This window comes from Manis pentadactyla, chromosome 4 (assembly GCF_030020395.1).
Source record: "Manis pentadactyla isolate mManPen7 chromosome 4, mManPen7.hap1, whole genome shotgun sequence".
Classification (NCBI taxonomy): Eukaryota; Metazoa; Chordata; class Mammalia; order Pholidota; family Manidae; genus Manis; species Manis pentadactyla.
Genome location: NC_080022.1, coordinates 145,070,664 through 145,094,790, shown reverse-complemented (window position 1 = coordinate 145,094,790; position 24,127 = coordinate 145,070,664). Strand labels below are relative to the sequence as shown.

Genomic DNA, 24,127 nt, shown 5'->3' with positions numbered 1-24,127 from the left:
CACTGAAATTTTTAAATTGAGCGAGTCATAGTTTTTATCTACAAGGACAGCATGGTCTAGCAGGAAAGTCAAATGTACACGTACATATGTTTCAGTAACCCAGATGAATACAACAGACTCTTTGATCTTCTCTGGCTTTGTACTTAACTGGCTGCTCATATCCCTAGCCGTCTATTCTTACCTTGCCCTATCCTATCACCTTAAACATCTGAGATGCTTGAACCTGACAATTAATAGTTCCCTCTAGTACCAATCCCTGCCTCATTGTTTCTAGAACTCTCTGTGCTCACCTCTCAGATGCAAGTTCTCTGGCCTCTCCAGGTGAACTAGAGTTCCTCCACTGTAAATACAGAAAAAAATCCAGTTCACACAAGCACTCAACTAGCTGGTGTGAAGACAGTATCTTTCCACCTCTCCTGCCTCATCTCTGATTCTTTCCTTAGCTCCATATTCCCAGGCTTCAATTGCAGACAGCACTTTCCACACAGATGAAAAGAGGACCATAGCAGCCATAAGCCTCAATCATCTCAGTTTAATGGACTTCCTGGGCAAATAAAGTTTCTTTCTCACAGCACCCACATGTCAAATTCCAAGAAGGACTGTGCCGATCTTCCTTGGGTCAGGTGCCTGTTCATGAGTCAGTCACTCTGTCCAAGAGGAATAGAGATTCTCCTAGGCTAAGGCTAGTATTTTGCAAGAGTGAGAGAAGCCGCTATTACCACAAAAGGAAAGAGATGTTGAGCAGATAACAACAAATGCCTACTCCTCCAGGTGACACCTGCTCTGATGCATCCCAGTACACAGGATATCTTCCCCAGGGTCACCCTCACTGACTTTGCCACATCCCAGCACAAGTGAATCCGATGGCTCCTCCCAGGACAGAGCCTGACATCCTCCGCTGCCCCACACCTCAGGGCCATAGGCCGTCTACTCCAGTTGATAATCCGTTAGAGAAGCACTCGAGTACTTCTTGGAACGATGGCAGTGTTTTTCTTCTTCAGTGACTCATGTTTGGTCATGGGGTTTTACAAAGAAAGGAAAATTGACATATCTGATGCAGAATTCTAAGTCCTTCCAGAACAAAGCTGAACCCCATTTTGACAAGAAGGATTTGGTTTGGGATACAAAATGGGAATCTCCTGACTTTAAAGGTTAGGCTAACACTGGATTAGAGTAAGAAATAAATCCACAGAAGCTGCGTCCTGGCAGATGTTTTAAATTTGGGAAGCCAATACTGGCAATTGGAAAGTGAATTGGACACATGTGTACATTGTTGGTGGGGATATAAACTAGTATAAGCCTTTCCAAGAGCAATTTAGCAATCAAGTCCTTAAAATGCCTATACCCTTTGACCCACAAACTTCTTTTCCAAGAATTCATTCTAAGAAAACAATACAAAAGACTGAGGAAGCTTTATGCAAAAAAAGATATTCACTATGGCATTATTTATAACAATGAAAATTTAGAAAAAACACAAAGGAATGGTAAGCTACATTATGGCAAATCCTCTCCATGGGATATTTTTTAACAACTAAAAATGAACTCTCATCAGTTCACAGAAAACAAACTATATGCAGCTTTGAAAGGTTATTCAGCCTTTCTTATAAGAAAAATTGTATTAAAACAAAATTGGAATACTATTTTCACCTTTCAGTTTGTCAAAGATCAGAAACATTGTTAACACTGTGTTGGCAATGGTATGAACAAACATGCACTTTTTTCTGTTATTGGGTGGAGTTTAAATTCATATAACTCCTATGGAAGGCAATCTGATGGTGTCTATCAAAATTTTAAGTGCGTATTTTAAAAATGAATCTGCCAACCTAGCAAAATTTCACTGCTCAGAACTGATCCTACAGATGGGACTGACACATGCACATGATGGGCAAGCCTGTTCTTTGAAATATTATCTATAGAACAAAAGAAAGGAATAATTGTGAATAGGAGACTGAATGATACCTGATGGTACATCCATGCAATATATACTATTAGCTATTAGAAAGAAAGATCAAATGATTTCCCTCATTTGTGGAGTATAACAACGAAGCAAAACTGAAGGAACAAAATAGCAGTAGACTCAGAGACTCCAAGAAGGAACTAGTGGTTACCAAAGGGGAGGGGTGTGGGAGGGCAGCTGGGGAGGGAAGGAGAAGGGGATTGAGGGGTATTATGTTTAGTACACATGGTGTGAGGGATCAAGGGGAAAACAGTGTAGCACAGAGAAGGCAAATAGTGAATCTGTGGCATCTTACTACACTGATGGACAGTGCCTGCATTGGGGTATGGGTGGGGACTTGATAATATGGGTAAATGTAGTAACCACATTGCTTTTTCATGTGAAACCTTCATAAGAGTGTATATCAATCATACCTTAATAAAAAAAATTTTTTAATTAAATAAATAAATAATAGAAAGATCTTGTCAGAACTATAAGGGCTTTTGTAGGATGATTTGCAAGATGTAGTAAGTGAAAAAAGCAAGAAAGCAAAGGTGAGATTAAAGATAGCGGTGTGATACATGAGTCAGAGACCTCCTGCTAAAACCACGTATGATATGAAAATATGATTAATACAACTAATCCTATGTGAAAAGACCCTGGAAGGAAGAACACCAACATGCTCACAGTGCTTGTGTTCAGGTGGTGAGATACTGGAGGAGCTTTTGATTTTCTTTTCCTTTTTTTTTTTCCAAAATGTTTATATTCTTTCTTAAAAACAATATATGCATAAATTCAATATCTGAAGTCTGGGCTGTTCACAGGAAATGATTACTCTCTGTCACTGTGTCTATTTTCCTTTGGTGAAGATAAAGCCCCTTCATCTCTTCACTAACAGCAGTCACTGGCGTTTTATTATCAACCACTATCTGCCAAGCTCACTACATAGTTTAGTTCAATGAATCCATGAAGTAGAAATTCTTACCATTTTGCAGATGGGGAAAACCAAGGCTCAGACACACTAAATGACACAACTAACAGATAACAGCATCGGGACTCAAACCCAGGTCCTTCCACCATATCACAGTAACTACCCAAAACCATGCTCAGGGTCCAGGTTGTGCCAGGCAGAGTACTAATGCTTTACACCCATTTGCTCACTTAATAACCCTGCAGATGTAGACGGTGTCCTCATTTTACAAAGAGCAGCAAAGGGAGGTTAAGTCACCAGCACAAGATACCACAGCTGGTAAGAGGTAGAATGGGGATTCTAATCCAGGTCGGCCTGTGTTGGTAACCATCACACTGTTGTGTCTTCCCACTCTGAAAACCCAAGCACTATGAGCCTGGGACATGCAGCTGGTCCTGCCACTACCAAAAGAGAAGCATCTGGAAGGAAGGTGAATGCAGGAGGAAGAGGGCCCCCAGGACTGTCCTGGTTGGGTAGGGCTGGCTCTGTGCATACTTGCACACCTGAGGCCTGGGGCTGGATGAGCTGGCACTGTGTATGAAGACGTCCATGTGGCCTGGCCCAAGGCCAGCACAGATGTCACATCCTCCTGCCGGTGCTGACAGTGCTTATGCTAACCTGCCAAAAGGCCTCAAGAAAAGCCGTTAAAGCTCCCTTTAAGGATTGCTGGTTCTGGGAGGTGTGGGCAGATGACAGTGCCTCCTTTATGATGGAAAATTCCAGTGCCACCTGGCTTGGCAAGGGTGATGTCTACCCTCCTTGACTCCCACAAGCCACAGGGCCCTGCTGGGACCCAGAATCCAGGACAAGGCTGGAGCTCTGTGCCTGGATGCAGAGTCTGAGCCAACGATATGAGCATGGGCTCAAACTCTCAGGGCAACAGGAAGTCCAAGTCTGCCTGGGAGAAACCAGTCTAGAGGTACTCAGGCCAGAGGCCAAGTGAGGCCTGAGAATGGCCAGGTGGTCTCTGAGTCATCATAGCTGAGTGGACAGAACGGCCCTGAGGATGCGGGGTGCTGGGAAACCTCATACGCTACTGGTAGGAGTATCAGTGGACCCAAGCCTTCGGAAGAGTCTGTTGTTATCCCATACACATACACACTCTGTGACCCAATGATTCTGCTCATCACAATATGCCTCAAAAAACTCTTCCACCACGTGGATCCCAGGATGCTCATAGCAGCACTCTTCATGAAAACAAAAACTTCAAACAACCTAAACACCCATGGACATGACAATGGGTTAAAAATACATACACTCTATTCATACAATGCAATAGCATATAGCCATTAAAATGAATAGGCAACAACTTCCTGAGTGAATCCCACAAAGTGTTCAATAAAGCAAACCAGGCACACACACACACACACACACACACACACACACACACACACACACACACACACACACACACACACACACAGTGTGATTTCATTAAATAGAAGTCAAAAAACTCCAGACTAAACAACATCTTGATTAGGGACATATACTTATGTGGTAAACTGTACAAGGGACAGAATGACAAACACAAAAGTCAGGGTAGCGATTATCTTCCAGGGGCAAGGGGAAAGGGTGGGACCTGAAGGGCACATACGGGGGGCTCGGAAAGTATTGGGGACACCGTCTTTGTTAAGTTAGGTGTTGGGTCCAGGGGTATTTATTTTTATTATGATTCTTTACAGTGACCCTACTCATGTGTATATACAAAATATTTCAAATTAAAAAAAAAAAACTTAAAAATCTTAAGTAGTGAGCTGCTGCTTGGTAAGTGGGGGCAGCCCAGCACCCACAGCCTGCCCAGCTCCGACCAGGCCCAGCGGTCATGAATGCCCCAAAGGAGTACAAGCACAGGCTCTGGTCAGCCCACAGAAAGGGGGTGTGAGGAGAGAGTGCAGGTCTGCAGTCAGAAGGCCAAGGTCAGCTCTCATCTCTGCCATTGCCTAACTGCATGACCCTGAGCAGATAACCAAAATTCTCTGAGATTAGTCACTTGTGAAATGAGCATAGGTTTTTGTCTCTGAATCCTCAGCACCCAACATCTTGTTTGGCATTGAGTAATAAGTATACATCAAACTCCCAGTCTTCTTATAAGAAAAACATCAGAGAAATTACGATAGTGAGCCATCTTACAAAATACCCGAGCCGTACCCCTCAAAACTGTCACCACAACCACGAAGTCACAGAAGGTCTCAGAGTACAATTCCACTTACATGCAGATCCCAGAACAGTCAGACTCCTGAAGTCGTAGAGTGGTTACCAGGGGCTGGGAGGAGGGGCACGTAGGGAGTCCGTGTTGAATGGGTGCAGAGTTTGGGTTCGGGTTGATGAAAAACCCCTAAAGATGGACAGTGGTGATGATTGTATGGCAGTGTGAATATACTTACTGCCACTTAATTGTACACTTACAATGGGTTAAAATGGTAAATTCTATGTTACATGTGCCACCACAGTTTTTTTAAATCGAACCAAAATAAAGAGGAGAGAGAGAGGTCTGAAAAAATGCCACAGCAGACAAGAGGAGCCTAAAAACGTAACAGTTAAATGTAGTGTGGGATCCTGGGACAGAAAAGAGATGGTAAGTAAAACCTAGGGAAATCTAAATAAACTATAGACTTTAGTTAATTATAATGCATCAATATTGCTTCATGAATTATAAAAAACATATCATAATGACGTGAGATATGGGGGAATAATGGCTGCAGAGTATATGGGAACGCTCTGTACCATCTCAATTTCTTGGAAAATCTAAAAGTAAACTCTATTAATTAAAATTATATATAAATAAATATACTTATTTATGTTAATACATATACTTACATATAAAATGACAGAAAATAAAATTTTACCTGTATATACATATATCTATAACAAAGGATGTATATGAAAGACTAAGGGACTGTGGGGAGGGAGGGGTCCATGGCCAGCGCCTAAGCCTCTGTTCTGCAGGATCCTCTTTCCAGAGGGGCCCATGTTACCAGCACAGTGGCAGATGCTCACCCACAGACTTACCGCGTCTGCACTTTTGTCTCCACTACCCCAAAACAATGGCCCCTATCTTGTGTGTAAGGAGACACTCTCTTCCCTGCACCCCCGCAGTCCTCAGTCTCTTAAGAATTGACTAGCTGCTCTTTATTTCACATGTCTCACCACTGACATTCTGAATTTGTTATCTCTTCTCCAGAACCAGAGACCTAGGGCCTGGCCCATCACTGCGAGAACGCAGACAGGCCGGCCACCTGAACCGGGAGCTGCTGCCCCTCACACTCCTGGGCTCCCTCAAAACAGGGACAGCCACTCAGTAACACAGAGTCACTGAGGCCACCCACCCATCAGCCCTTATGTTACCAAGTAAGAAGCTGAGGCCCAAAGGGTCCATGTGACTTGTCTAAGATCACAGCTGGTTGAAGGCAGGGCTGGGTTGGGACCAAGGATTCCTGAAGCCCAGCCTTTTGTCCTATAACATGCTGCCTCCCTAAAGCTGATGTTTAATGGACTTCTGTTTCCGGCAATCGAGCAGACCAGACACTCTGAACTACTTCCTGCTGGAACATTAAAAATGCTGGATAAAAATGTTTTTGATCTTTTAAAGGCACCAAGTGAGCTGGCAAAAAGGTCACAGGCCGAAAACGAAGGGAAAGCAGGAACCCAGACAGTATGAGGAAGCTGGCTTTCTCCCTAAGGAGATATGCCAAAACTAAGCCACCTTGAGCTTTGGTTTTCAATGCCTTGAAGAGTGCATGAAAGAAGAGACAAACCCTAGCCCAGTCAAGGTAGAGAACTTAATAGAGAACTTCCTGTAAAGCTGGGCCACGTCTCTGGTACAAGAGGAGGCTAGAAATAAACTCATGCTCCCGGCAGAGGAGCAAGGAAAATTATCCACATTAAACGTTGGAAGTGGGTGGAAATTTTAAAAAAAACTTCTACCCTGAGAATTGTTTAACCACAAGCCAACTCTTATATTTAAAATCACAGATGGCGGGCAAAAATTCTCAAGCCAGTTGAGCAAAACTGTAAGGGGACAAGAGAGTTAGCCATGAGAATACCTGGGGGCAGAACATTCCAGGCAGGCAGAGGCAATAGCCAGTTCTCAGGCCCTAAGGCAGGGTCATACCTGGCTTGTTCCATTCGGGGAACAGGAGAAGGCCTACAGGGCTGGAGTGGAGAGAGCCAAGGAGAAGAAGTCACAGAGGTAACAGGACACCAGGTTGGGCAAGGCCTGATGTGGTGCTGTGAAACCGTGGACTCTTCCTCTGAAATTCAGAACCATTGGAGGAGTTTGAGCTGTGGAGTGAGATGATCTAACTTACCTATTAAAAGGGTCACCCTGTGGTGATGGCAGCCCTACAGTGTGAAGGTACTTAATGCCACTACGCTGTGCACATTAAAATGGTAAATTGGATATTATGTATACATTACCATAATTTTTTAAATGACCATACTGGCTGCTGGGCTCAGAATATGTGGAATGGAAGCTGGAATTATTCCAGTAACCTGGGAGAAAAATGATGGTGGTACTAGTAAGGATGGTAGCAGGATAAGGGATGAGATCGTACTTTGGAAGCATTTGGAAGCCAAATAACTTCCTAATCTTGGACGTAAGATATGAAAAAAGGGAAGGTCAAGATGACTCTGGGGTTTCTCACCTGCGCAATCAGGACAAAGTTGCCATGTACCAAACTGGGAACAGGATTATAAGAGAACACAAGAAGTTCAGGATTTGAGGAGTTTGAAACATCTGTTAAAATGTCAAATGTTGGGGAAGATCTGGAGCAACTTGAACTTTCATACACTCACTAAGGGAGTGAAAGCTGGACTAACCTGGAAAACCCTATGAATGCTAAACATGTGCATCATCTGTTGGCAACAATTCCATTCCTAGGTGTAGGTCTGATGGCAATCTGTACATGTGTTAGCCAAAAGACAGGAATGAAAATGTTTAAAGCAGTATTCTTCATCATAACCCAACACTGCACATACCCCATCAACAACAGATTAGGTAAGTGGTGATGCATTCACATATTGACATATCATCCAGCAATGGAAATGAGCAAGCTATGCAATCATGTCAATGAATCTCATGTTACAGAATGTCATCTTCCTAAAGTTGGACAGAAAAAGAATATAAAGTATGTGGCCAATTTAAAGTCTAAAAACAGATAAGACGGTGTTCCAGCAAAAACTTGTACATGAATATTCATAGCAGGAGTATTTGTGATAGCCAAAAGGTGGAAACAACCCAAATGTCCATCAGCTGATGAATGGATGAAGAGATGATATGTCCAAACAATGGAATATTATTCAGCTATGAAAAGGACTGAGGTTGATACCTGCTACAACATGGATAAACCTTAAAAACATGCTAAGTGAAAGATTCCAGACACAAAAGGCTGAATATTGTACAATTCCACTTATATAAAATATACAGAATAGGCGAGCCCATAGAGAAAAAAGATTGGCGGTTGACTGTCAGGGGCTGAGGAAAGCAGGGAACGGGGCATGACTGCTAATGGTCTGCCATTTCCTTTCCAAGTGATTAAAATGTTCTCAACCAGGTGAAGGTGATGGTTGCACAACACTGTGAGTGTACTGAATGCCCCTGAATTGCATGCTTTTAGGTGATTAAAATGGTAAATTTTATATATATTTTACCATAGTAAAATAAAAAATATAAAACTAATCTGGGGTGTTATAAGTCAAGACAGTGGGTATCCTGGAGTCTAGGGAGGGGTGAATAATTATTCACAAGAACAAGGGTTTAGGGGTGCTAGTAATATCCCCCTTTTTTTATACCTGGATGGTAGTTACATGAGTGTGTTCATTTTATAAAAGCAAAAGACTACAAATATAGACAATTCTTTCAAGAGTTTTGCCACGAGGTGGAGCTGAGAAAGTGGGCAGGCACTTAAAGGAGGGAATGTGCCTAGAGGAGGGTTCTTTTTGGTGAGAGAAATGATAGTGGGTTTTGTGCATATGAGGATGACCTAGTAAAAGGGGAAATAGATGACAAGGGAAAGGTGGGAGAGAACTGCGCAAGTGAGTAAGGGAGCGGAGATGAGAGCTAACACACGAGTGGAATCTGCAGTTAGTCCATGCAGAGTGACAGGCAGGAAGCTGACCACATGGGTGGCAGTGCTGGGGATAGGAAGATCAATCGTTATTGCCCCCAGTTTGCCAACGAGCAATCTGAGGCTCAGGGAGAAAAGAAGACTGCTCACAACCCCACAGCTGGAGCCAGGAGTGAAACCCAGGTCTCCCAGACTCCAGGTGCACCGACCTGCCCAGGTACACCGAGTTCAGCTCTCCACCATGGAAAGGGCCACTTTCTATTGTTTGCCCAGCAATAACTTCTCAAGCTTTTAAAAAGGAGGAGCACCCTAGGCTTCTAAGGATTCTGGGACTTGATGTCCTACCTTGTTGGTATGCCTTATCATATAAAGGACTTTAATCGCGTCCCCTCCTCAGTCTCCACCTTTCTGCGCCAAAGAATTCTGACTGAGGCACTTGCCCTCATGGTAAAAGCCCTTCATTGCTCCATTGTCTGGCCCATTTCCAGTCCTATTACGTCTTTCTTGGAATGCAGAGGTCAATACAACAGAAACCACAGTGACCTCCTTTTTTGAAAAGCCTTTTGCAGGGACAAGGGCCCCATTTATATAGTCACACCGATGGGCAGTGAGGCTGCGGCTTGCACGAGGTAACACAGTGTCAACAACAGAGCCCAGCAGAGGAGGATTCCCATCACTGTGATCTCTCCCTGTACACAGGACTCCAGACGGGCACATGTATCAGCCCGCGAGCATTCAGCAACAAGGGCCGGGGGAAAGATTAAGTCAAATTGACTTAAAGCAATAAGGTAACTGGAAGACCTGAAGCAGACGGGCTTCTGGGCTGGTTGATAAGGGCTCAGCGATGTCATCGTGGTCCCAGTATCATTCTGTCTTGCCATCCACAGAGGCTGTAGTAGGTTGAATGACAGCCCCCAAGACTCCTTCCTAACCCATGAATGTGACCTTATTTGGAAAAAGAGTCTTTATAGATGCAATTAAGTTAAGGATCTTGCAACAAGACCATCATGAGTGACCCAGGTGGGCCCTAAATCCAATGACAAATACCCTCGTAAGAGACAGAAGAGAAGACAGACGCAGAGAGGAAGGCCATGAAGACAAGGCAGTGAGTGGAGTGAGCAGCTACAAGCCAGGGAATGCCAGCAGCCGCCAGGAGCTGAGTCAAGGAACACAATCTCCCCATGAGCCTCTAGAAGGAGAACAGCCCTATCAATAACTCAGTTTTGAAATTTGGGGCTCCAGATTTTTGAGAAAATAAACTTCATTTGTGTTAAGCCACCAAGTTCCTGGTAATCCAATAGGTAGCCTAGAAGATGAATACAGAGGATAGGAGATTCATTATGGAGATTAAGTTAGGCTTGAGTCCCATGCCCTGCACCTGTGTCCTGGGAGGGGGTTAGCTTGCCCCAAGGCCCACAGGCTGCACGAGAAGGGATGGTCTTCCAGAGGAGGGGAGAGGATGTAGCAGATGTAGCCAGAGTGTCCACCCAGACACCCTGTGCAAGCAAGGTGCCATCTCCTGAACATCTGCTCTCTGGGAGAAAGAGCATAGAGAAGACTGCCCCCAAGAGGCATGACCTTCGCATGCTCAAGGTGCAGGGCTACACAGCCCAGGGGAGTCTTCCAAACCCTGAGGTCAAAGTTGAACATCCAGAACACAGAGCACCTACCTCTTGGAATACTGGATGTGAAAGTGCTGGTGAATTCTAAAGGTCATTCACACCGAGAGGCCACTCCATCCAGCTGGTTGCCCAAACCCAGACCTCAAGGTCACCCCAGACTCTTTCCTCTCCTTTGCCCTACCCACACAGGCAGTCTGTCCCCAGTCCTGTCAGCTCTACCTTCTAAAAATAGTTCCAATCTGTCCTCTCCCTCCATCTCCATAGCTATTACCCTAGTTTAGGACACCATCCTTCTTTCTAGATTACAGCCCCCAGACTGGCCTCCTGCTTTCTATCTCACTTCCCCCCACCACTCTCCACCAGAAACTAGAAGCATCTTCTGAAATTGAAAATTGGCTCTTGTCACATTCCAGCTAAAAGCCTTTCCAGTCACATGCAGCCCAGGGAGAGGCACCGGGAACCAGAATCAGCCCGCGCTGTGTGAGTGAGCCACCTTTTGGAAGCAGGTCCACCGTTCCTAGGCAAACTACCCCAGCTGATAGATACCACATGAGCATTGATGAGCTGCCCTTGCCAAGGTCTGCAAACTGCAGTTTCCTCAGCAGAATGACTATTGTTGCTTTAAGTCTCTGAGTTTTGGGGTGGTTTGTAACACGGCAATAGATTACTGGAACATTATCTGTTTTTTTGTTATTCAAAATAAAAAGTTAATAATAAATAAAAAATAGCTAGCCTCTTGCCCTCTCATTTAAAACCTCGTGTTACTTGTGAGAGGCAGGTTAAGAGCACAGACTGGGCTTAGGCTGCCAAGATTTGAATACTGACAAGTTACAGTCTCTCTGTGCTTTTGTTTCTTCATCTATAAAAAGAAGACAATAAAATAACTTCCTAGTCTGTTAGGCTAAAGGTTGTTAGAAAGGAAGCTGTTTTAAAGGAAGGAGGGGTTAGAGAAGAGAAAGTAAAAATATGATTTAAAAAAATGGTAAGATCAGGAAATTTTAGAAACAAGGAGGGGGAAAGTAGGAATGTTCAGACAGGAAATCAGGGAGAGGCCTAGAAGGAAAGGATTGCTAGCAGACCTGGGCACCAAACAAGACTAGGTGCTAGAGACTGTTAAGAGCCAGCCAGTAACAAGTTTCTTCGGCTTCAGCAGCTCTAAACATTCTAGAAACTTCAGCAGGGATAGACTGGCCTGAGCAGCAGAGCAGTGCCTGCAGAGTATAATCTCCTTTCCAACTATGAGGACCTCAAACACCCTCAAAAATGGAATCAAGTTTACCTTTATTCAAGGAGGCCCATCTGCTCCTCCCTCATGCAGAGGGGTGCCCCTTCCCAGCTCTCACATCTTCTGACTTAACTGCTGATGCCTGAAATTCCTTTAGGCAGGAGAAAAAACATTCTTATTATGCATTTAAAGGACAAAAGACAAAAATGCAAAGATCTGGCTAAGACAATACTGAGCTTAACTAAGTTTCAGGTAACCACCCTGCTAAGTGGGGCCCAGTCAGGCATCTTTGAAGGAGGAAGGAATTAATGGCTTACTGAGGCCCACTAAGTGTAAGGCCACAGTCCAGCGAGATTAAGTGGATTTAAATCAATCTATGTAATTTCCAATGTCTTAATAAATATTTATTGAATGACTTATAAACAAAACTAAGTATGCCATCTATCAGACGTTCCCGTGTTCACAGAGGAAGAATTTAAAAGTAGGAGAACATCAGGCCACCACTGTGGGGGGACAAAAGTCAAAGAAGAGGTAAGAATACAGTATAGCAGAGTAACTGCAGATTTCAACATTAACTATTATCACCATGAAAAGATCAACAAGAAGCAATACAACCAGTGGCTAAGATCACATACTCTTGAGCCAGACAGCCTGGATTTAAATCCTAGTTTTGCCATTTACTAGTTATATGAAACCAGGTAAGTGACTTACTTCTCTGTGCCTCAGTATCCTCATTCCTAAAATGGTTACTACACTTATTTCATTGTGTTATTGTGAGAACCAAATAGTTAATATAAGTAAAGTAATAGTACCTGCACATAGTAAATGTTAATTCTTTAAATATTAACTATAATTATTATTATTACAATTACCATTGTTATTATAGTCCAAGATATCTGGCCTGAATCTATCAACTCAGGAAGCCCTATCGTTACACGGAAATCCATAGTTGTCAGGAGATTCACTAATGGAAGTATTTCTGTAAACAGGGGACATCAGCAGAGAAGAGTTTTGTTAGTTTTGTTAGCACAGAAAACTCATGATTACTTGGGGAATAATTAAGGAGACTTTAGGTACTAGACTCCTTATTTCTCTCTCTTTGTTGGTATTTTTCTGGCTATTAAGTCACTCTTCATATCAAAAGGAGTGAGAGGAGGTATCAAAATGAGACAAAGCATAAACTACTGCATTCTGGTAACTGCTGAGAGTTCAAATGACTTGGTTGGTGGAGAACATGCCAACATTTCCTTAAACTTTCCCATATTCTCCATGCTTTATATGACAAGGGCAGAGAAAAAGAGGTACTTGGAACATGCACTCATAATAAGATCTTATGATGTAAAGACTTAAAACTTACAGCAAAGAGTTTGCTGCACTGAAGTGAGTATGGTGAACATTAGGCAAACTTTACTTTTCTAAATCAAAACTGGGCTTTGGTTTCTAGGAAGAGCTATTTAGAAATATGACCACAGAGAATACATCTCATATAACATGAAAACAAGAAAAAGGACATTTTCCTAATTCAGGAAGAAATGGACAAGAAATACAAATTAATTGGTGTCAGGAGAGCTTGCTTTCAGTTTTATCTTACAGAGCATTATACATATATAGTATGTTTACACTGATGGGTTGTCTCTCAGAGAAACCTGTTCTTATTAATTCACACACATGCAAATGTTTTTAACCTCTGAATTTTTAAGACTGACTTTTGAGAGGTAGTCTATTTGCCTCTATTTACCAGGAAGAAAAGAGACCTAAACATCAAGAGTACATACTATGTATCAGATCTAAGCAAGGCATTTTATATACATTATCTCAATTAATCTTCATAATAACCCTATGAATACATATAAGAAAACTGAAACAAAAAGAAACAAGGGACTTTACATTAAAGATGGTGGCATGAGAGGAGAGACAGAGGCTTCCTCCTAAAACTGGATACAATTAGAAAATATAGTTGGCGCAACTAATCCTGAGAGAGCAAGAGGAAAGAGGATGGCATCAGACTGCACACACCTGGAGAAAAGAGCAGACCTCAGCGAACAGGGTAACGAACCAGAGCTGTGGCTCTGTGGGACCTGAGCCCTTCCCCCACCCCAGCTCACGGAAGGGAGGAAGGGAAATGAAGCAGGGAGGGAGTGGAAGACTTGGGACTGCTGAATACCTAGCTCCAGAGATCTGCTCTGGGAGCACAAACCTACATTTCATGGTGCTTTCATGAGACTCGCATGACTACCGGGTTGGAAAGTTAATACAGGCAGAGTTCCTGGGGAGACTGGGATTCTGGGCGCTGGTGGAAAGCAGGGATCCATATCCGGCAGCTCTGGGACAAAAACTTATAGCCGTGTGCCCGGCCCACTGGCTCAGGCAGTGGAGACAGGCACAGCAGCCGGCAGGCAGGGAACAGCTCTTTCCTCCCCCCAGCACCAGTACCGCTCCCCTGTGACCCCCGACATTGCTTCACGGGCTGAGCAGCTCCAGAATAGAGCTTCTGGACACAAGAGGGCCCCATATACAAACATGAAACGCCAAAGGTACCTTGTCCATAGTAAAATTATTAATACAACTACCGAGAAAGATTTAAATGATATGGACCTCGTGACTCTTCCTGAAAGGGAGTTCAAAATAAAAATCATCAACATTCTAATGGAGGTACAGAAAGACATCCAAGAACTCAGGAATGAATTCAGGTTGGAGATCCAATCGTTAAAGAACACGATGGAGGGTATTAAAAGCAGGTTGGATACGGTGGAGGAGACAATAAATGAAATAGAAACTAGAGAAGAGGAATACAAAGAAGCTGAGGCACAGAGAGAAAAAAGGATCTCTAAGAATGAAAGAATATTGAGAGAACTGTGTGACCAATCCAAGTGGAACAATATTTGCATTATAGGGATACCAGAAGAAGGAGAGAGAGAAAAGGATAGAAAGAGTTTTTGAGGAGGTAGTTGCTGAAAACTTCCCCAATATGGGGAAGGAGATAGTGCCTCAGGCCATGGAGATCCACAGATCCCCCAACACAGGGGACCCAAGGAAGACAACACCAAGACACATAGTAATTAAAATGGGAAAGAGCAAGGATAAGGACAGACTGTTAAAAGCAGCCAGAGACAGAAATAAGATCACATACAAAGGAAAGCCCATCAGGCTAACATCAGACTTCTCAGCAGAAACCTTACAGGCCAGAAGGGAGTGGCATGATGTATTTCATGCCATGAAGCAGAAGGGCCTGGAACCAAGATTACTTTATCTGGCAATATTATCATTTAAATTTGAAGGAGGGATTAAACAATTTCCAGATGAGCAAAAGCTGAGAGAATTTACCTCCCACAAACCATCCTACAGTCTATTTTGGAGGGACTGCTATAGATGGAAGTGTTCCTAAGGTTGAATAGCTGTCACCAGAGGTAATAAAACCACAGTAAAGAAAGTAGAACAGCTAATTCTGAAGCAAATGCAAAATTAAAATAACTATCCTCAAAGTCAATCAAGGGATAGACAAAAAGTACAGAATTTGATACCTAATATATAAAGAATGAAGGAGGAAGAAAAAGGAGGAGAAATAGAAAAGAACCTTTAGATTGTGTTTGTAATAGCATACTAAGTGAGTTAAGTTAGACTCTTAGATAGTAAGGAAAGTAACCTGGAACCTTTGGTAACCACGAATCTAAAGCCTGAAATGGCAGTAAGTACATACCTATCGATAATCACCCTAAATGTAAATGGACTGAATGCACCAATCAAAAGACATAGAGTCACTGAATGGATAAAAAAACAAGATCCATCTATATGCTGCTTACAAGAGACTCACCTCGAACCCAAAGACATGCACAGACTAAAATTCAAGGGATGGAAAAAGATATTTCATGCAAACAATAGGGAGAAAAGAGCAGATGTTGCAGTACGAGTATCAGACAAAATAGACTTCAAAACAAAGAAAGTAACAAGAGATAAAGAAGGACATTACATAATGATAAAGGGCTCAGTCAAACAAGAGGATATAACCATTATAAATATATATGCACCCTACACAGGAACAGCAGCATATGTGAAACAAATACTAACAGAACTAAATGAGGAAATAGAATGCAAGGCATTCATTTTAGGAGACTTCAACACACCATTCACTCCAAAGGACAGATCCACCAGACAGAAAATAAGTAAGAACACAGAAGTACTGAATAACACACTAGAACAGATGGACCTAATAGACATCTATAGAACTCTACACCCAAAAGCAACAGGATACACATTCTTCTCAAGTGCACATGGAACCTTCTCCACAATAGACCACATACTAGGCCACAAAAAGAGCCTCAGTAAATTCAAAAAGAGTGAAATTCTACCAACCAACTTTTCGGACCACAAAGGTATAAAACTAGAAATAAATTGTACAAAGAAAGCAAAAAGGCCCACAAACACATGGAGGCTTAACAACACCCTCTTAAATAGTCAATTTATCAATGACCAAATTAAAATGGAGATCCAGCAATATATGGAAACAAATGACAACAACAACACAAAGCCCCAACTTCTGTGGGACACAGCAAAAGCAGTCTTAAGAGGAAAGTATATAGCAATCCAAGCATATTTAAAGAAGGAAGAACAAACCCAAATGAATAGTCTAACATCACAATTATCAAAATTGGTAAAAGAAGAACAAATGAGGCCTAAAGTCAGCAGAAGGAGGGACAGCATAAAGATCAGAGAAGAAATAAATAAAATTGAGAAGAATAAAACAATAGAAAAAAATCAATGAAAACAAGAGCTGGTTCTTTGAGAAAATAAACAAAATAGATAAGCCTCTAGCCAGACTTATTAAGAGAAAAAGAGAATCAACACACATCAACAGAATCAGAAACGAGAAAGGAAACATCATGACGGACCCAACAGAAATAAAGAATTATTAGAGACTAATATGAAAACCTATATGCTAAGAAGCTGGAAAACCTAGAAGAAATGGACAACTTCCTAGAAAAATACAACCTTCCAAGACTGACCAAGGAAGAAACAGAAAATCTAAACAAACCAATTACCAGCAAAGAAATTGAAGTGGTAATAAAAAAACTACCCAAGAACAAAACCCCTGGGCCAGATGGATTTACCTTGGAATTTTATCAGACATACAGAGAAGATATAATACCAATTCTCCTTAAAGTTTTCCAAAAAATAGAAGAGGAGGGAATACTCCCAAACTCATTCTATGAAGCCAACATCACCCTAATACCAAAACCAGGCAAACCAGGGAGAGAATGCCTTGTGATTTTGGTACATCACCTGAAATATCGTTAGATATGCAGCATCTCAGGCCCCACCCAGAACTACTGAAACAGAACCTACGTTTTGAACAAGATCCATGGGTAATTCATACAGACCTTACAAATACCAGAATAAATGAGACAACATGTCGAAGCACTGAAATATAGTTTGCAGTCCTACTACCAAGAGGAAATTCTGCAGTTGAGCAACGTACCAACCAGGTTCTGTCTCACTCTTTAACGGATACGGCACACACAGGAAGTGCATTGGTTAGGTAAAGTCAATTTGCTCTTTGGAAAGAATTCAAAAGCTCCTTCAGCTGTCTCAGGGCCCGACTACATTTTGTTTTTGTTTCAGAACCTCAGGAAAAAAAGGAAGTATGTGAACACAAAGAAGTGAGAGGGCTAGAATCCGTTTCCAAATCCACTTCTGTACATTCATTGTAAATTTGGTCCCTTTGTTCATGGAATCCCAACTGTAGCTGTTTCAAACTTGATACTACCTCAGCACCATTTTCTTCTCCTTGAAATAGTTCATCATTTAAAGCCTCAGTTACCTTTAATCCAATCGTGTAACTAATCAAGTTCATCTCCTTGGCTTTATGAAACACTTAAAAATACAGACTTCACTGCTCAGTGCATTTCTTCATATCTGATGTGGTCCAATGGCCCAATACGTTCATTCTTGGCTCATTAAATCTTCACAACATCTCTGTACTGATGCTGACAGTTGAAAAAGTGAAGCTCGAAGAAGTCAGTTTCTCCAAGGCTTCACAGTGCCAGAACTGTCTGACTCCAAGGACCATGGTCTTACCCCTGTACTGGGTTGTCTCATACTTAACCCATCCCATTTTAAAGAGTTCCCAGGTAAACCTGTAATTATGTACTGACTGAAGACATTTCCTGCTGTAACATGTCTTTCTTTCCCCTGCATGAAGAATCATGTGATAGACAAGGAACCAGCCCCAAATGCTACCTAGCTATTTTAGGGCAAAACAACTATGGTGGTTTGTAACAACATAGATTTAAGAAGAAAATAAATGACACACAACTCAAGGCCCCTCAAAAAGAAAACTTTAATATGCTTTGTTTATGTTGATTAATAATATTCTGAACCAATTTTCCACTAAAACCTCTATCACAACAGACTATTAAAATGTATTTACAAAATTTCCACTGCAGTTGGATCAAATCCCCAAGCAACTGTATTTTTAAAGTTTTAACATGAGCATGAGTCACAAAATACTAAAAATCATCAAGTTGATACACCAATACTAAGCCATGTAAAAGCCTAGTAAATATATACTTCCTAGCCTTCCAAGACAGTACAGACAGACATACTTTCCTCCAGAGTTTAGCTACTAAAAAGTCTTAAAATCTATGTGGAATCTTATCTACAGACCAGAGATACAAAGGAAAGATACAGTCAACTGAAACTGAAGAAGTAAGGACACAGCCAACTGAAACTGAAGAAGCTAACCAAAATGTTTCTTCTCAGTTCATATGAAATGTATTGCATTAGCTATTTTTCTTTGCACTGACACCAATATTTTAGTCATTAAAAAATGATGATGGCAATAACAATACAGCAAAAGCTATCATCTAGAAAACCTATAATGTGCCAGATACTTATTACACGGTATCATTTAAATTCTACCACAAACCCAGGAAAAAAGCATCTGTAAATGGTAATACAGATGAACATGTGACAGCATGAAGCTAGGATAGGGGCAGAGAATTTGAATTGTCTGATTCTTGTAAGGACTTTACATGTCCATCTTGTCTCTCTTACAGTTCAACATTTTTTTTAATGCTTATTTGAAAACTTCCAAAAGGAAAATCTTTATTATATGATTTGGTACTCTGTTACACAGTGGCCCCAGTGAACCATGAACTACACCTGCTGGTAGTCTTATCATTGTTTAGTCCTCCCTCCTAGGACGTAGGCGGGGCCTGTGACTAGCACTGCAGGAACTTGCATAGCTATAGGGTGTAACTGATCCTGGGACAGGTCCAGGTTGCAGCCTTAAGAAAACCTAGCAACTTCTGCTTTTGCACTTAAGCGGGGCCTGAGCCACCATGTGAATATGGTTATCTTTCTGGAGAGAACAAGGGGAAGGTGGAGAAGAGTAGGAGATGCGAGAGGAAGAGAAATTGGCATAAAGGCCCAGCCATGCCAGCATTCCAACTGAGACCTGGTATCACTCAAGGCTCCAAACTAGTAAGTGGATGCTCTGTCTTGAAAATCCCAGTCTCAGCTTCATCTGACTGCAATGACATGTGCACTGCCAGCAAAATCAAGAGAACTGTCCAACTGAGCCCTAGTCAATCTCCAGAATAGTAAACAAATAAAATGACTGCTTTTTAAGCCATTCCGCTTTGTCATAGTTTATTATGCAGCAACACATAACCAAACCATATAATAAATTGTTTAAATCTTTGTTATTTGCATTAATGAGTAGGGTGCATATAATCAAGACCATAGGCAGTCTAAAAAGAATGTCCACAAAATTACACCCACAACATTCATAAAGGCACTCATTCAGTATGTATTGAGGCCTAGCATGTTCTGACCTCAAAAAACTGTCACTCTGGTAAAGGAGACAGTTGCATGCAGACCTCCCTATAAAAAAATATATTAAGTTCTTATATAAGCGAGACAGACACAAACTGCCATAGGAGCTCAAAAGGGGTATTCTGCTGGGGAAGAGAGTAAGAGACATTTACAGAGTAAGTTCCAGTTGGAGAAGTAGGGGATGTTACCTTGAATAACAATAACATTTAGTGGTATTATTGTCATGACTTAAGTTTATTAAGCGCTTCATATGTCCCAGGCATTGTACTAAGCATTTTAAATCCATTTCTCATTTTAATTCTCACATTGACCACGTAAAGTAGGTACTCTCCTTATCTCATTGTACAGACAGGAAAGTGAGGATCAGGAAAGTTAAGGTTCTCCGGGTCTCATGGCAAATAGCAACAAATGCTAACAAAGTAAAATAACTGCAAATGTTAAGTGATTCATTGATACTCCTCAATAATAAAGCCTGTCCCACATTTGTTTGGCTTTTTAGGTCACAAATTAGCCATACTAATTACTAGGCTTATAGTAGTAAGAATAGTTCTTCTCTATCTGTAAAAAAGTTATTCTCTATAAATAAAATTTTACATGACAATTTACATTGAAAAAAAAACCTACACAGAGAAAAACTGGTCACCTCTGTGACAGTCACATACTTTTTAATTAACATCACTGATGTTAATTAACATTATTCATTCAGAAGGCTTGTTTTAATTCTCACCTGTATCCTATATTTCATGTGAGTCTTGGACTCAACAAGCAGCTTTCAGTGTCATATTTAAAGACAATTTGTAAAAAGAGTTACTTGAGAAAAGGTGACTGAAAATCCCATGTAAATATGTGGTCCTTTGTCCACAAATATATGTGCAACTTTTTTTTTTCTTCATTGATCTGTTTTGCTTCTAGAGCTCAGCTTCCAGTATTTTGGCATACCTGAGTCATACACTTCAGCCTACCACCAACAAATGCTCCATAAGTACCTATGTAATAGACTCTATTCACGTATGCATTAAAAATTAGACTGCACATGGGAAAATTTCCACAGTAAATGTGTGATATACTGCTAACCAAAAGAAAAAAATAGATACAAAGTTGCATATACTGTACTGCAAAATAATATGTCTAGAAGGATACACCAAAATGTTAACTGGTATTCTGTAAGTAGTAGAATTATGAGTTATTTTTAAATTATTTCATCTGTTCTTAGCTTTTCTCAGCTCTAGATTTAACCTTTTCTTAGGACACTACAACAGGGACATTTTAAGTACTACTGCAGGAACAAATGATTTTCAAACAGATTTTTAAACTGTTTTGAAAATAGGTAACAGAAAGGGAAGTGGGAGATAAAAGAAGCAATAATAGCTTTCTTTTCTTTGCTGAGCTACTAAGACTTCCTGCCCTGGTTTTCTAAAATAACTTTTTTTTCCTGCTGAGTTCTGTATCTGTCTCAGTCTTTAACTAGTATGCTATGTGTTTTCAAACTCTACTGAAATAATGCTCTATAGAGAACCTGGTATTGTACATCAGCAATATCAAGATTACTAGTTAAATCTTTTTTTGTGTGTGTGAGGGCATCTCTCATATTTATTGATCAAATGGTTGTTAACGACAATAAAATTCTGCATAGGGGAGTCAATGCTCAATGCACAATCATTAATCCACCCCAAGCCAAATTTTCATCAGTCTCCAATCTTCTGAAGCATAACGAACAAGTTCTTACATGGAGAACAAATTCTTACATAATGAATATGTTACATAGTGAACAGTACAAGGGCAGTCATCACAGAAACTTTCGGTTTTGCTCATGCATTATGAACTATAAACAGTTCAAATATGAATACTCATTTGGTTTTTATACTTGATTTATATGTGGATACCACATTTCTCTCTTTATTATTATTATTTTTAATAAAATGCTGAAGTGGTAGGTAGATACAAGATAAAGGTAGAAAACATAGTTTAGTGTTGTAAGAGAGCAAATGTAGATGATCAGGTGTGTGCCTGTAGACTATGTGTTAATCCAAGCTAGACAAGGGCAATAAAACATCCACGTATGCAGAAGATTTCTCTCAGAACAGGGGGGGTGAGGTTCTAAGCCTCACCTCTGTTGATCCCCAATTTCTCACCTGATGACCCCCCTGTGACTGTGCCTGTCTTAGGTTGTTCCTCCCTTGAGGAATCTTACCCGTCTCTGGCTAACCAGTCATCTTCCGGGGCCATACAGGGAAATGTAAAGTTGGTAAGTGAGAGAGAAGCCTTATTGTTTGAAATGGTTAGCTTTTTATTTCTTTGCATATTTATGCCCTGTAGCTTCTATGCCCAGCATTTGTCTTGAGGTATCTTTACCACTTGGAAGAATTATGATACTCGGTAAATTTGATATGAGGCATGAATTCTATTTAAGGATTGTAATTAGGAAGGAAGAAGAAAAGCTATAGAAGTAGCAGGCGGAGGAAAACCTGGGAAGATTATTTCTTTGACATATCTTCTTGTAGAGTAACTTCAGCATGTATAGGTTTTAAGCTACTACTTAAATTGCGCACACACATTAACATAATAGGAGTATAGTTACATAACCAAAGCATATCTGTAATTACCAGCCATCTCCAGTGAAACCAAGAAAACCAGTTAGGCACCTTAGGCATTTGTGAAAACTTATCTATGATATGGTGGATATTGCCCAATTGAACTTGAACAGTCTGAGAGAAGTCAGACAAATTAAAACAACCCATTCCTGGGGAATGTTCACATCCCTTATGTTCTTTTAACAGTAAATAGTCTGTAGTTGTAAGATTTTGGAGCGCTACAATTTGCACTTCTCCTAATTCTTGGTTGAGTTCCAACAGTATAGATCCAGTCAAATTTGTTGCTTTACTGTATGCACAGGCCAGCTTAGATATCTCCTTCTTCATTCCCATGGCAAGTCCAGGAGTTGGTGGGATGAGTGCATCTACAGCTGTAGCAGTGCATGGATCTTTGTTGGGGTTTTTTGATGATCATCTTCTGGCATGAGTCTTCCAGAGAGTGCCGATGTTGGAAGTTCTCTTTCATATCGTATCTTAGTTCATTTTCGGGGTAGCCCAATTAGGCTTTGATCTTCTGTATAAACGCAAACAGACCCTTTGCCTACACTTTTATATGCCCTTTATACCCTTGTGTAGAACTCATTGGAGGTTACCACACAGGAACTGCCCTTTTTGTTTTGTTTTGTTTTGTTTTTGGTATCACTAATCTACACTTATATGACGAATATTATGTTTACTAGGCTCTCCCCTATACCAGGTCTCCCCTATAAACCCCTTTACAGTCACTGTCCATCAGCATAGCAAAATGTTGTAGAATCACTACTTGCCTTCTCTGTGTTGTACAGCCCTCCCTTTTCACCTACCGCCCCATGCATGTTAATCTTAATACCCCCCTACTTCTCCCCACCCCCTTATCCCTCCCTACCCACCCATCCTCTCCAGTCCCTTTCCCTTTGGTACCTGTTAGTCCATTCTTGAGTTCTGTAATTCTGCTGCTGTTTTGTTCCTTCAGTTTTTCCTTTGTTCTTACATTCCACAGATAAGTGAAATCATTTGGTATTTCTCTTTCTCCGCTTGGCTTGTTTCACTGAGCATAATACCCTCCAGCTCCATCCATGTTGCTCCAAATGATTGGATTTGCCCTTTTCTTATAGCTGAGTAGTATTCCATTGTGTATATGTACCACATCTTCTTTATCCATTCATCTATTGATGGACATTTAGGTTGCTTCCAATTCTTGGCTATTGTAAATAGTGCTGCAATAAACATAGGGGTGCATCTGTCTTTCTCAAACTTGATTGCTGCATTCTTAGGGTAAATTCCTAGGAGTGGAATTCCTGGGTCAAATGGTAAGTCTGTTTTGAGCATTTTGATGTACCTCCATACTGCTTTCCACAATGGTTGAACTAACTTACATTCCCACCAGCAGTGTAGGAGGGTTCCCCTTTCTCCACAGCCTCGCCAACATTTGTTGTTGTTTGTCTTTTGGATGGCAGCCATCCTTACTGGTGTGAGGTGATACCTCATTGTAGTTTTAATTTGCATTTCTCTGATAATTAGCGATGTGGAGCATCTTTTCATGTGTCTGTTGGCCATCTGTATTTCTTTTTTGGAGAACTGTCTGTTCAGTTCCTCTGCCCATTTTTTAATTGGGTTATTTGTTTTTTGTTTGTTGAGGCGTGAGAGCTCCTTATATATTCTGGACGTCAAGCCTTTATCGGATGTGTCATTTTCAAATATATTCTCCCATACTGTAGGGATCCTTCTTGTTCTATTGATGGTGTCTTTTGCTGTACAGAAGCTTTTCAGCTTAATATAGTCCCACTTACTCATTTTTGCTGTTGTTTTCCTTGCCCGGGGAGATATGTTAAAAAAGAGGTCACTCATGTTTATGTCTAAGAGGTTTTCGCCTATGTTTTCTTCCAAGAGTTTAATGGTTTCATGG

At 41.1% G+C, this 24,127-nt stretch overlaps 1 protein-coding gene across 1 annotated transcript in view; it reads right to left on the bottom strand.

Annotated features, from left to right (window-relative positions):
* The window catches only part of LOC130683228 (uncharacterized), a 46,323-nt gene that overhangs the window by 10,906 nt on the left and 11,290 nt on the right, over positions 1–24,127 (bottom strand). Inside the window, exon 3 of the mRNA XM_057499495.1 lies at positions 291–340. Coding sequence (XP_057355478.1) covers positions 291–340 — 50 coding nt within the window. The remainder of the gene's footprint in view (positions 1–290; positions 341–24,127) is intronic.